This window comes from Girardinichthys multiradiatus, chromosome 10 (genome assembly GCF_021462225.1).
Source record: "Girardinichthys multiradiatus isolate DD_20200921_A chromosome 10, DD_fGirMul_XY1, whole genome shotgun sequence".
Classification (NCBI taxonomy): domain Eukaryota; kingdom Metazoa; phylum Chordata; class Actinopteri; order Cyprinodontiformes; family Goodeidae; genus Girardinichthys; species Girardinichthys multiradiatus.
Genome location: NC_061803.1, coordinates 31,434,274 through 31,449,350, shown reverse-complemented (window position 1 = coordinate 31,449,350; position 15,077 = coordinate 31,434,274). Strand labels below are relative to the sequence as shown.

The following is a 15,077-nucleotide window of genomic DNA, read 5'->3' as shown; positions in this document are numbered from 1 at the left end:
TGTTAGAAAGTGCTCCACATCATCATCAGAGGTCAGTGGAAGCAGCTTTGGCTCCCTCTGCCCAGCAGGTAGCTGGTAGGTCAGCTCACCTTGTCCATCATCATAGACATCTCCGTCATGATCATGAGTGTAAAATATGGGGTAAGAACGCTGTCAAAAACAATGTGTATGTAAAGACGGAAAAGTGTGCATATCAGTCAATAGTTGTGCATAAGTAAAATCCAAAAGAGTTATTGCACATTTTCCTCTATAAGAATACAAAATAAAATGTTACAGCTTCAAGAAATTACAAACACAAAGTTTAAGTTTACAGTTGTGGTTTATTCTTTATGAATACAATTTGCTATAACAGTTTGTGAATACGATTTCTTTTCTTTGAGAATACGAATTTATATCAGCGACTTGGCGTCACGTGATCTCAGGCTCAGAATATAGTGGGTGGAGTTATACAATTATGTACAGTAGGTGGCAGTATGCACCTCTGAATTTGTTGCGAACCGCCAGCAGAAGAAAAGAAGAAGAAGTAGCAGCACTAGTGCCAAAAGAACGGACCAAGAGCATATATTAACGACATTAGGACATATATAAACTTTTTAACATTACCTGGCTTTGTACCGTAGTTTCTTGGTCCGTCATCTTAGCGCTAGTGCTGCTGCTTCTGAGCCTGTCGGATCCCAGCTCCTTAACCCGGATTTTCTCCTCCACTGTCCTACTTGCAAACAGGTAGATCAATAAGGATCTCACCGAATTCAGTGGAAGCTGCACCTCACTCATTGAGTTCGCTGCCATCCCTCTGAATAACTGTGTGGCACAAGCATTTTTTTTACCTGCGATGGGTGATATTTTCAGTGCCCCAAAGCCATGAAATTCTGCAACACTGATTGGTCATACATTTATTCATTTGTAAACTGTAAACAATTGGCTATTCGGCTGCACCGCTGGGGCACTCTGAACAGTGCCCCATGATAAAAACATACGAGTCTGTCTGTGGGAATTCACTGGTGAATGAATATCAGTAGGTGGGAAATGTAGTTTATATATATTTCATATTATATAGAGGCACACTTTGGTAATTAAAAACTGATTCTTATCAGGGAGGGCAGCGACTTGTCGCCCCCTATGGGCCGACCACCACTGGCAATCGCCAAACTTCTGCAGTAAGAAATTTGTTGTCTGTTGTCCTGCTGGCAGGATGTTGGGGGCGGAGCATGTTGACAGCAGAGGTCACAGAGAATCTGAGGCATGACCAGACACACTCACTTCAGGTTGAGCTTTCAACTCCATGAGGCCCACATCTTGTTGGCACAGCTGCTAAGTGCATCTGGTCCAACCTGTTTTGCTGAAACCAAAAGGACTGCACGATGCTCTCACCATGCAGCTGCAACAGTCAGCATGTCAATAAATACTGCTCCATGCTCAGGCTCCTTGAACAAAAGAGACAATGGTGTTGGTTTTGTTGCTAGAAAGAAAGGCACTCATCTAATCTGCTACATCTAGACTCATCTTGGCTAGTTGCTGAGAAACTATGAGTGTGTGGGGCAACAGGATGAACACAGGCTGTACATCTAAATCCAAAAAAAGACGTCCTGGAAGAAGAATGAGGAAACAAAAAAACAGGAGGGTGGTAACAATATAAGGAACTGATGACTATGGACCCATTAAGAGAGGACATGATTATAATTTTTTAATACCTCCGTTGTGAGGCAGTGAAGAACATAGCATGTTGTTTTTTTAAGATTTTTTTGTAGTGGCCTTTATTTTTCCCAGTATTTGTTTGACAGTAGTTAGACAGGAAATGGGGGCAGAGAGAGGGGGGAAGACATGCAGCAAAAGTCTCTACAGCTGGGGCTTGAACCCAAGACTGCCACATCGAGGACTAAAGCCTCTATATATGGGTAGCGTGCTTAACCCCCTACACCGCCAGCGCTGCACCCTTAACATTGTATGTTCTAAAGACTACCTGGAGGCATCTGCACCATACTGGGGCACACGACTGGCAATAGTTCCCAGAGGTCTTGGTTCCACTTGGTATGGTTTATAGCCTCAGCTTCAGTGGCCCCAGCAGCCTCATAGGCACAGGCATGTACATCGGGGGCTCTGGCGACACCTCCACTCTTCGCCTCAGAGCACCAGAGCCTGTCTTCAGCCTCCACTCTGCATTTAGTGAGTCCACTTCACCCTTCCATGAAATCAGCACCATATTTATTAATGAGGAGACAGATAAAGAGCAGAGGCTGATAGAGATTGTAATGTCATCGGACATTAAGGGGACTGACTTTTTCAGACTGTTTTACTGATTTTCTTTGTAAAATACAGAGAAAGATTTTTACATTTTTTTTGAGTGATTTTTTTTTTGGGGGGGTTCAGATTCTCAGGTCTGTCTCCAGGATTCCCTCTGGTTGGATGTGTCAAGGTATCCTCAAAGAACATGGCAACAGGTTCATGTTATCGTAATGGGTGCAGTCTACTGTATGGCCTGTTAATCAGTGCTGTCAGAATCCTCCCATATGTACAGGAAAGTTGTGCTGATTGTGACATGGATAAAGTCTTGCACAGTCAGAGTAGGGGTTAAAGCATAGCATAATTCTGGTGTTAACGTGGTTCTAATGCAAATAGTGAGGATGGAGAAAAGCATCCTGGGGATGTAGAAAAGCAAGGCAAAAACCAGAAAGAAACAGCATAGTAGAGTCACGATTACGTTATGGAAGGCGTAGGTTTAGGAGAGCACAGCGGAGTTTTGTAATGTGATTTTAAGTGTTCTCCTTTGGGTTTTAATAATCAATTTAGTCATTGCAACACAAACATCCACATCCAACTCAACACTTAGCAGAAGTAATTCAAGAGTTGATGCTTGTCCTCCATGTTACATCATGTTAAACCTTAATCAGCTTTGCATGAAAATGCAGGTTTTGTTTATGACTTGTATCTGTTTGCACTTTGAACCAAACATTCAGGTCAAGTTTTATTCAGTATGTCACTGTAATCACAGTTAATTACCAAACACCAAACATCTGACGGATTTCACAATCATTCTTTGTTTTGTTATTTTTTTTCTCTTTGCAAAATACACAAACATGTTGCAGACATGGATGGAGTCCTCTGATAATAGTAATCTGCATGAATGCAGCAGGTTTTATTTGATGCCTGCTGAGTGACACCAGTTTCTTCTATGTTTTGTAACTGAGATTTTATCCCGAGCTGGAGAAATCAGAACATTTCCTGACAGTCTGTCAGATTTTTATCAGTTTGGTCTCGATAATTCCTCCTTCACTCAGAGGCATGGCACTGTTTGTAAGATCAATCTGAGCTGAAGGATGTTTTGAATGAACTGGCTGGCTGTCTGTTCTGCACCACCTGGCTGTTATTGATCAGACACATAGTTTCAGTGTTTACGAGCTCTGAGATGTCAGGTGATCAAACCTGCAGAAAATAACATCAATTATTTTTATGAAAAATGAAAAAAGACAGAGCCAAAGCTGTCTGCTGCCTTCCTGCTGCAGCTGCCCAAACTGTCAAAGAGAAGCATGAAAATAACTGCAGACAGGAGAGTAAATTAGACACTGAGAGAAGGTTTTTCTGTATGAATGCGGACCGAGTTTGAGATGGTTTCTCTGCTACTTCGGCATAGATAAAATCACTGAATTAGAATTCACTGCCAACCAACGTTTTATGAAAGAATGCAAAATATGTGCATGTTTTGTCTACAAACAGGGTCATTAACCTCCATCTTTAAAGCTTTTAGTAAGGATTGCTTGACATGTTTTAACATATTTTCATGGTTGTGTGACTTATTAGTATTTTAAAATGTAAAAAGTGTAATGCCTACTTTAGATCAGAGGAGAGTCTTTGCTTAAATCAACACAGCTCCAGTATACAGGGGCTCCTATGGGGGATATTTACTGCAAAAAATCAAGAGGACATATTTTCAAGAGCAGGATTTCATTCTGCTTGTACTCAAACTTAGTAATGCTTGCATCAAAAACTTGTGATGCTTGCACTCAAAACTCCAGAGAACTGACATGGGGGGGAAAGAAAAATATAGCATGCGAAGAAATACTAATTTGTGCACATTATATATATTTCGCGGCGACAAATTAATATTTCGTGCACACAAATTAGTATTTTGTGGGAACGAATTAGTATTTTATGGAGTCCAGCAGTTGTCAGCGGGTAAAAAAAAACCCAAAGCTGGTGGAAATCCGTGCTCACACTTTACTAAACTGAGTGCTCAGTTTAGTAATCTGTGTGCATGGATTACTAAAACTGTGCCCTCCGTTTTGCAATCCGTGAGCACTGATTACTCAGTCACATCTATCCAGAGTTTGAATGTATGGCCTATACCTGCGAGGAGGGTTCACTGGATCTGTTGTCATATATAAACTTAAAGCCATGCCATGTTTTAATCAGCACACTTCACAGCTTGTAATATGACTTTAATTTTGTTACACTGAGATATCTTGACAGATGTGAGCAATCTGAGCAAAACAGAGCGCACAGTTTATCAAACCATGCAGACAGACTGCAGAAACCGAGAGCAGTTTAGAAATCCGTTCGCACAGATTGCAAAACCGAGAGCACAGTATAGTAATTTGTGCAGACAGATTGTTAAACTGAGCGCTTAGTTTAGAAAAGCGTGAGCACGGTTTCCACTGACTGTTTTTTTCACTCGTTGACACCTGCTGGGCACCGTTGTATTTCGTGTACACGCTATCTTTTCTCCCCGTCCCATGTCAGTTCCCAGGCTCCACACAAAACATCTGCTCTCTTTCAAATATATTCTGCTCTCCCTAATTTCTTTGTTTCCGCGCTCAGATTTAATGCTTCTTGAAAAGATATTTTCTCCTCCCACTTGCCTCCTGCTCACATGCAAACTTGCTCTCTGCACAGATCAAAAGTGTGCTCTCAAACCCCTCTTCCCTGCTTGTGGATTTGTTTTGCTCTCTCTTGGATTGGAGCGGGTCCATCTTCTGGCAACTGTTCCATCCAATGGAATAACAGCGAGCAACTGCGAGGTCACAGCCTCAGTTGGGGTGCGCTTGTTTTTCCTTCTACTGGGTGTGCTTGTGTGGCTGCTGTAGACTGTTTAGGCGCTGCACTACAAGTAGGGAACAGCGATCACACCGAAGAAGAAGAAGAAGAAGCACCTGCAGCTTCTTGTTTGGCTTGGAGACATCTCTCCATCCCTCATTTAAACTTGCGTAGTCTTGCAGTATCGCGGGCGCCCTGGTGCCAAGCTAATACTAATTTGCTGTAGCATGACTGCATTAAGCTGTCCTTAAGATGGGTTTAGGTTTTTTCGAGACTAAAGATAAATCTATATGAGTATCCCATTTTCAGAAGGAGCCGATTATAAACATGTGAACTGTTTACTTTGCAGTAGAGAGTATTTAGCAGTGGAGTGTATTCAAAGCTATTACCATATTGTACTTGCTAACATCAGTGTAGCTTTGTGATAGAATTGCCGCTGCCCGTTCACACAGAACAGTAACCTGTCTTTTTTAATAAAGAGTATCTGTATTCAGGTTTCTGTCACATGATTGCAGCTGTTTCTATTTGTCATTTTTGACAGCAGTGAATGTTACTAGTCTTTACAGTGTGAACCTGCTTATCAGGAGGACAAAAGCAGCAAAGTCCCTGTCCTCCTTTGTGCCGTGTCTTTAATTTTCGTCGAAACGTATAATAGAAAATGTAATTAATAGTCAGTAGGCTATAGTTTAAACTCCAAACCAGATGTTTTACAGATAAGCGCAAGGAAACATCTAAAACATGCAGGGTGATTGCTGATTATCAGGTTTTTGCTGAATTGCAATCATTTGAATCCGGTGTGTTAAACCAAGGCAACATCTAAAACATGCAGGGCAGTGTGTCTTAAGGGCCAGGGCGAAGTGACACTGAGGTGTTCAGTGTTATGCCCAATTACTGACTTTAAAATTAAAACATTCATAGCCATTGTTTGTGCGACAGTCTGTACTTGATTGAGAATCTGCAAGTGTCTGCTTTAATTCTGCCTTGTGTTCTGGTCCACCACTTTTCATCTGATGGGGACCAAGCTGTGGACCATCAGGATGGATGATGAGGTGATAAGCAAGAGCTTCAACGTTTGATATTTGCATTATGGCAACACACTAATTCAAATTCCATGCCTTTTTATTTGGTATTTTCATGTACTTCATAATCTGAAAAAAAGTATCCCAGCATCAGATTCTGATCTTACATCAGCTTTAACATGTTTGTCTGCAGTAAGTCTGAGGTGTCCCAGACTCACCCAAAGTAAGCTTTTGTATTATTTTTTTTCCTGCTTCCTCTCTGCAATTTTATTTTACACCTCCAGACGCTCACCTGTTGGACTTCAAACTTGTTCCCAAGAACATAATAGTAGGAAAGATGTGCTGTGCATTTCATGAGAGGGTGAGATGTTCTGAATCTTCTGAATCTGTAGCTTCCTCAATCCCCACAGAGCCCAGAACAAATTCTATACATTATGACAATCCTAGCATATATAAGTTAAAAAATACAGTTTTATTTTCTTTCAAGTTAAAATCCTTTCATTCAAAACTCATAATTTCTTTAAAAAAACATTTACATTTTTTTCATTCATTTCATATATTTACCAACTTTAACATTAAACTATCGCCCTTACGGGTGACTTCATAGATGAGAATGGGTGGAGACGGTGTTATCTGCGGCGAGCCTGGAACCAAGGGTCTAGGGTACCCCGGGATGGACAGTTCACCGACCTTCTCCTTCAGGAGAGGGAGTCAGTTCCCGTCCCCTAGCCTACACAATACATGTGTGTAGCTAATATGATGCCCCCTCCCCCTTCTTGTTAGATGTTAGGAGAATGCCTAAACCCAATACGGCCAAAATCATTCTCTTTAAATTATGACCAGCTACAAAACCGTTAACTGACAAAAACAAATAGTCTTATGAAAATTTGTCAGAATTCTTGACAAGTGTAACATTACATGCAGTAGGAAGCACTGGAAGAGGAGATGTAGCGACCTAGTAGAAGGAAAAACAAGCGCACCCCAACTAAGGCTGCGACCTCGCAGTTGCGAATCATATCTTGAATACAAGCAGCTGAAATGAGTTTCCTCTATAAGGCAGCCATCATCCTTTCACATCAAAAGGATTGAGCTTGGGTGGTTCAGTTGATCAGGATCATCCTGTGGAGGTTTTTCAGGTGGTCTCCACTGGAAAGAGAGCCTGGGTTAGAACTGGAATTCACTTAAGGAACTATTTGTCCTATCTATCCTGTAAATACCTTAATACCTCCAGGCAGTTGGAGAGTATAAGTGGAGATTGGAATATTTTGAACTTGTGGCTTCTATGACCTGAGCTCTGATGGATGGATGGATGGATGGATATTTTGGTAAATTCCTTTTCCTCCTCCTCTTCTTCTTAGGTCAAAGGAGTTGATAAAGGATGCCATCTTGGACAATGACTTCATGAAGAACCTGGAGCTCTCTCAAATCCAGGAAATCGTGGACTGCATGTACCCAGTTGATTATGGGAAGGATGCCTGTATCATAAAGGAAGGAGATGTGGGCTCACTGGTGTTTGTCATGGAAGGTGAGAGCATGAATACTGGCTGGAACTGGTCATGGAATTGGAAGTAGTTGCTGTTTTTACGTTTGATCTAGTGGGTGAGCTAGAAGATGGGACCTCTATCTCCCTGTACCTTTTACTGTCTCTACCTCTTTCTGTCTGCACATCCTTCTTTGTTCCACTCTTGATTTGTTGCTCCTTTGTACCTCTGTTTGTGTGCACCTCCATCTGTCTGCCCTTCTGTCTGTATGTACCTCCTTTGTACCTCCTTCTGTCTGTACCTTATTTTGTCTGTACATCCATCTTATAGAGGAGAACCAGAAGATTCAGCTCTTAGCTAAGGTCCAACACCTGTAAAGGTTCTTGCCTTCAAGTGAGTCTGAGAAGTACTCATTCTTCAGATGCATCCTCTCAGCCTCAATGTGTAGCTCCTCGGTTTCAGCCAAACAAATTCTTCTTTAATAAATTTTAGACAGCTTCATCTGAGCTGTGAAACATGAGAAATAATTAAATTTAATGAACTTAACTTTAAATACATTTCCTTATTTTTCAGATCTCAAGATCAAAATTTGACATTTGTTTTCAGCATTTATTTTTTCAGTTTCAACTATTTTTTTTTAAAAATACACAATAATTATGGCCCTTTCTTGGCTCCATAAATGATGTTAAATATTATGTTTGGCATGAAAGAAAGTCAGCATTTAAAACAGAATAATTTTCGAAGTGTTCAAAATGTTTTTACTGCCCGTGCTGTGGAGGAATTGAATATTTTTATTTGGCTGAATGTAAACAAGTTCAGAGAAAGTTAATATAGTTGGGACATATTCAGCAAAAATAATAAATGTGTGTGACCTGCAGAATGTATAGAAACCTTCTCTTTAATGAGCAGCTGTATGAAGCAGAAACCTGCAGTTCATTTCAAAGGTCTGTCTAATCTTCAGGACTGAGCATTTACAGCTGCTGGCATTCTTTTAGTAATGACTCCTGGAGTCTGCTGCATGGTTAGTGGTTCCTCTGTCGCTGTCATCCACCTCATGTAACCAAAATGGAAATAAAGTTTTTTCATTGATCTGCTGCTGGTCTCAAAAACAAGTTGTAATTTAAGGTTTTCTTCTTTCGGCTAGAAGTTTGGTGTAAAGTAGAGTTTTTATTTCTGTTAGCCTTTTTATGGTGATGAAGAGTGAAACGAAGGACTCTGCTTTCCTGCAGAGTTGCTGCAGATGCAAAATTTGTCAGTGTTTCCTACTGAGATGATAAACAGCCAGCCAGCTTTGCCACAAAGAGAGATTTTTTTCCTCTGTACTGAGAGACAGTCAGGTCTGTAGTGGGAACCTCTGAGCTCTGATTAACTTGTAGAAAGCTCATCATTAACACAATGTTCTGATGACCAGTCTTCCTCCATTAGTTCCTGCTGTCTGTGTTTAGAACTGAGCATTTGGTCCGTTGGGTCATGCCCTTTCTTGTGGTTAATATTTAGGAGGTGAAACACTGTGTCCATGACAACGCTGCAGGTTTATCAGATAATGCTTCGAACCTGATGATCTTCAGGAGTTGTTCCTTGGCTGTTTGTTTCATTTGCAGGTGGATGTAGTGTTGGACTCCAAACTAAGGTCCAACTCAGGAAAGTTGACCTTAAAGAGCAGTAATAAGTTGACCTTAAAGAGTAATAATAAGAGGTTGTTAAATTTTCAGAAATGTTAAGGAAAGCAGCTACAATACTTCTTTCATTTTTCCCATAATTCCTAAGTTATGTGGCTCATTGTATCCTTTGGTGAGTGCACAGTAGAATTAGCACCTCTACCTTCAAGGTTATAGTCAGCACAAACATTGTGGATTGCTACCTTGGGTTAAATAATGACTTTATCTGAATCTTCTTTCACCCTGACCTCTCATTCTTTGCCCTTACCCCTATGTTTCTAAATGGTTGGGTTTCTCAATTGTTTCCCCATAGAGGGTGGCTGGACTTACCTTTAGGGGCAATGTGGATTAAGGGGAGAGTGAAGGGAGCATGGTTTTGCAGCCCTTAAAGAGGTTTCAAAAGCACAGATGAAACTGATGGAATAGAAGGTTTGCTTGCTAACATAATAATAAATGGGAATATTTTCTAAATATACATGTTTTTAATTGCAATATATCCAATGTCATCTGTAGTCCAAAGCGTTCCAATATATTGTGTTTGGTGACACAGTTAATTGTTATTTATTATGTAAAAGAGCCCAGATTAAAATATGTCTCAAAATGTAACATTTCATGATTAATTTAAATTTGTTGTTTGAATCATATGATTGTTTTTGTTTGGTATCAATTTCAAATCCACTTAAGCATAAAATAATGAAATTAGTGACCTTACTCATTTGTAAGCTGATTTATCAGGCTGAACGAAGTAACTGAAAACAATTTACTGGATAACATAGCTGCCAAGTGCAGCTTTGAACACAGAACAACTACAACAATGCACCTGCTAATGTGACCCCATGTCAACTCATATCTTCATCCCATCCCAACAAGATGGATTGTTTATACCTGCATTATCCTTACAGCATGTATTTCTGTATATCATAGATTTGAGTAGCATCTAGGACTTTAAAATCAGAATCATTGTAAGTGGAGGGTGTTGCTTTGTCATCTGATGTGACAGATGCTACCAGGTTATTTAGTATTCCTACAAATCACAACGGCTCCAATTTTTTGCATGTTTCCAAAGAATATGCCAGACAAGCAAGCAAAAAACACAGTTTTGATAGATTCTAATAATCGAAATCATAAAGAATTAAAAACATAATCCCTCCATACATCACTCTGTGGTAGCAAAGGTTTTTAAATCTCGGAGCATCATTTTCCATATATGGTAAGAAAGAGTAGTCTAAACATCCTGCTCAAAACGAGATAAAAAAATGCAGTTTTGGAAAGTTTATCTATGTACAAACTCATCAGAATTTTATATATGCTTTCATTATCATATATTACTGTCAGTATATTAAGTTTGGAGACTAAAATACATCTGTGGTCAGATTAACACTCCATATATTTCAAATTTTTTAAAGATTTGTATATTTCTGTCTTTCTGTCTGTTGTATATGTCTGTCTTTTGAAACAATTATATACCATATAATATGTTTTGTAAGCATCTAAATCTAAATGCATTTTGGCACTAGGATGAGGAGTAGAGAAATTTGATTTAGCCTTATGATTCATCTAAGTGGTGTAGTTTGGAGATTCACTGGGTTGTTGAGTTGGTATAATATAGATTGGGTGGTGGATGGGTGGATTAGAGCAGCAGATGCTGTAGTGGTTGGTTATGGTGAAGGAGGACCTCCTTACCTCACCTATGCTAATGACCAGATACCTTATAGAGCAGTTGCAGTGAGCTTCCTCTGCAGAGTTGCTAGATTTTTCTTTAAAGACAAGGCAAGGCTTTCATAGCAGTATCACTGCACCTCTGCATCAAAAGGAGCCAGTTGCATGTTCTGTTATCTTTGAAAGCATCATTCCATGGACTCAATTAGCCTATGAGATATTGTAATAAATTGGTGTTTAGAGGACAATGCAACCGAAACCTTTAACCAAGTTTACTTTTATACTTTCTCTTTGTCCTGTAACTTAGAACATGCGGTGGTAGATCATTTCCGTTTTAAAAGTTCAGACATCATTGATTCAGTTGCTCCTATTAAGGTAAAGGTTATCTCTGTTAAAAAGAAATTTGCATGAAGAAATTCTCCACCGGTGAGACGTGAAAAAGGGCAGTGTTGAAAAGCCGAATGGAGGTGATGAAAGACTGGACAACAAGTTCACTTTCTCATCTTTCACATGCATGCTCAGTATGAGGGATTGCTGCAAAGTCAACGCCAGTGACTGTCCACTGTCTCTACATGCTCATCAGGGAGGAGGGAATGCTGCAAGTCTCTGACTGGATGCAATCTGCTGGGTTTCCTTAGACAGAAAAACGTTTTATCCAATTTGAATAAATAACTAACTCTGACTGCACTGTTCAATGGTTAGGACTAATTGGAATGTATGTACATGACTGTTGTGAAGTGCCTTGAGACAACATGTGTTGTGAATTGGCACTATATAAATAAAACTGAATTGAACTGAATTGAATTGAATCTAGAGAGACTTTGTTTTTAGAAATGATCGACAAAAGCATTAATAATGCTTGTGCCTTGTTTGCCGTGGTTGACAGGTTAAAAAATTATCCTGTGTCTGCCATTGTGGAGTTCTTCTTTACCCAGAAAATTCTAAAAATTAGAAGGCAACCCTGTACATCAATATCAAGTCCAGGATCAGTGTTGCGTCCAAACAAAACAAATTTTCACAGAATGACACGATTATACCAAATGAACTACAACAAGTTAGAAGAAATTATACCTCAACTAAGCTGCTATTCCTATTCTCGATATTTTACCCACAACTTTCTTTAAGAAAGTTTTGCTTGTCACAGCATCTGATTTGATTCAAACAAAACTCATCCCCTTTGTCAGGTGTTTCCCTGCCTTAAAAACAGTAATTACTAAACCACTGTTGAAAAAAGAACATTTTGAGCAAGTTGCTATTGCAAAATGAGAGCCCAATCTGAAATATTACATTCATTGGTACAGTTATTGAAAAAGCTGTGTTTCAACATTTAAATACCTTCCCAACAATGACCAGCTGCTTTGACGTCATCCTCTCAGGTTTCAGTGATCACCACAGGACTGCCCTTGTCAAGGTGTTCAATGACATCCACATAAATGCAGACTGTGGAAGAACCAGACTGCTGGTATTATGGGACCTCAGCGCAACATTCGACACTGTTGATCATGGCACATTACTGAAGCAACTAGGTCAGACGTTCTAATACAGCATTTGACTGGTTTGAGTCTTACTTGAAAGACAGAAACTTTTTTGTGTCAAAACAAAACTTTACATTAGAAACCACAAAAATCACATGCTGGGTTCCCCAAGGTTCCATCTTGGGGACCCACCTATTCAATATTTACATGCTTTCCTAGCTCATGTCGGGGAAGGACTGTGGGTCGGACCAAAGCGCAGACAAGAGCTCGGTAGCTGCATCATAGTTACTTCCTTGTTTATTCATAAAAGTCCAAAATGTAACAAAACACACTGCAGGGATGAAACAAGGACAAGATCAAAACTTGCGCAAACCTGCAGGTACTCATAGCAAGGCATAGCATAGTCCAAACGAAGCATAGATAACCTAAGCGTAGCATAAACGAAGCATGAACAAAGCATAGACATAGAAACGTAGCATAGAAACGTAGCATAAACGAAGCATAGACATCACCGACATAGAAACAAAGAACCAGCGACGAACTAAACAAACAGAACAACTAATATACACAGAGCACAGAGAGGGGAACAAAAGGCAGGTAATCAAAGAAACAGGGAACAGGTGTGACAAGGAACAGGTGAAACAAATGCAAAGGCTGAGGATGGGTGAAAGGACTAAAACAGAAAACACAAACTAAGCAAGAGAATAAATCAGAGGAGGAAATAAAGAACTAGAATAACTATGAACTAAAGTAAACAGAGAAACTAGAGGGGAACATAGAAACAATAACCTAAGAAATAAACAAAGAGCCATAAGGAGAATCAAAATTACAAAATAAACCAACAAGTCCAAAATGTCACTCCATGACATAACCCCCTCCTCAAGGTCGGATTCCAGACGACCACTTGGAGACTAAAACAAAAGTTCAAAACAACCCAACCAGGGCGGGCGGAGGGCCCCCCGGAAGGAGGGCAAGAGTCCAAAACACAAACCACCAAACCAGGGTGGGCGGAGGGGAGCCTTGGGAGGAGGGCCAGAGTCCAAAACAAAAATAACTCCCAATAAACAAAACAACAAAACCAAAGTCCATAATCTCCAGGGGCGCATAACAAAATCCAGGAGGCCGATGATCCGGAGGCCGGCAGTGACGAAGTAGCCAGCGAAGTGGTTGATGATCCGGAGGCCGGCAGTGACGAAGTAGCCATCGAAGTGGTTGATGATCCGGAGGCCGGCAGTGACGAAGTAGCCATCGAAGTGGTTGATGATCCGGAGGCCGGCAGTGACGAAGTAGCCATCGAAGTGGTTGATGATCCGGAGGCCGGCAGTGACGAAGTAGCCATCGAAGTGGTTGATGATTCGGAGGCCGGCAGTGACGAAGTAGCCAGCGATGAAGGAGCTGATGTCTCGGAGGTCTGCGGCGAGGATGCAGGCGCCTCGGAGGTCTGCGGCGAGGATGCAGGCTGCCTGGAGTCTGACAGCGGAGATGCCAGGCAAACCCACGAAGCGAGGAGTCAAGCAGTGTATGACGTGGCGAGATCCTCAGAGACTTGGCCCTGGCGTCCAACTTGGACCCAGGCAGAAACCCTGAATCTTGGCCCTGGCGTCCAACTTGGACCCAGGCAGAAACCCTGAATCTTGGCCCTGGCGTCCAACTTGGACCCAGGCAGAAACCCTGAAGACTTGGCCCTGGCGCCCAACTTGGACCCAGGCAGACACCCTGAAGACTTGGCCCTGGCGTCCGGTTCGGAGTCAGGCAAAGAGTCAGGCAAAGAGTCAGGCAAAGAGTCAGGCAAAGAGTCAGGCTCTGGTGTGTCAATCAAAGTCAAAAAGTCAGTCCGTATCTCCAGTAACACCCCCCAGAGGAAACTGGGCAGGTGCTCAGGACCAGGTCTTGGAGACAGCCCATCCATGGGCTCCACCGAAGCATGGTGTGGGAATGGAGGCAGCCCGCCCACGGGCTCCTCCGTGTCATGACGAGGCTCTGTAGACCCGGCGGCGGCCGGCTGAGGCTCTGTAGATCCGGCGACGGCCGGCTGAGGCTCTGTAGATCCGGCGGCGGCCGGCTGAGGCTCTGTAGATCAGGCGGTGGCCGGCTGAGGCTCTGTAGATCCGGCGGCGGCCGGCTGAGGCTCTGTAGATCCAGCGGCGGCCGGCTGAGGCTCTGTAGGCTTAGCTGCATGCTGTGAGTCCAGAGGCATGGCTGCCTTAACGGCCACGAGAAGAGGATCGAAGGGACCTCCAGCGGAGAGTGGAGCTGGAGCGTCTAGCCATCCCTCTGCAAGAAACTCATCTAGTAAGATAGTGTGCACGTCAACCAGATCCTGAGGATTGCTAATCAAGTGAGGAACACACTCTAGGCAACGTGACTTCATAAGTTCCTTCTTGATCTCCTGCAACCCGGCCTGAACCCATGGCGGAGCAGGAGGTCGCACCGACGACCGGAGACTAGCAGAGGGCATGACGAGCTCAGGTGCTGCTACTGCTGCTGCTACTGCTGCAGACGTGGCAAGCTCAGGCGCTGCTGTTGCTGCAGCTGTGGACGTGACGAGCTCAGGCGTTGCTGCTGCTGCGGACGTGACGAGCTCAGGCGTTGCTGCTGCTGCGGACTGCTTGTGGCGCCGGCGACATCTCCGACGAGATGGGGCAGGCTCCGAACTGGGAGAGTGCGCTGCAGGCAACTCTGGCTCCAAAAACGAGGAGGAAAAGTAGACTGGAGCCAGTGACTTACTCCGGGGATGAGGAGAGGGTCTGTGACGCA

The 15,077-nt window shown here is 42.2% G+C and overlaps 1 protein-coding gene across 2 annotated transcripts in view; it reads left to right on the top strand.

Moving 5' to 3' along the window:
• The window catches only part of LOC124875514 (cGMP-dependent protein kinase 1-like), a 92,424-nt gene that overhangs the window by 24,465 nt on the left and 52,882 nt on the right, over positions 1-15,077 (top strand). For both annotated transcript variants that reach the window (XM_047377727.1, XM_047377729.1), the window contains exon 3: positions 7,406-7,572. In XM_047377727.1, coding sequence (XP_047233683.1) covers positions 7,406-7,572 — 167 coding nt within the window. The remainder of the gene's footprint in view (positions 1-7,405; positions 7,573-15,077) is intronic.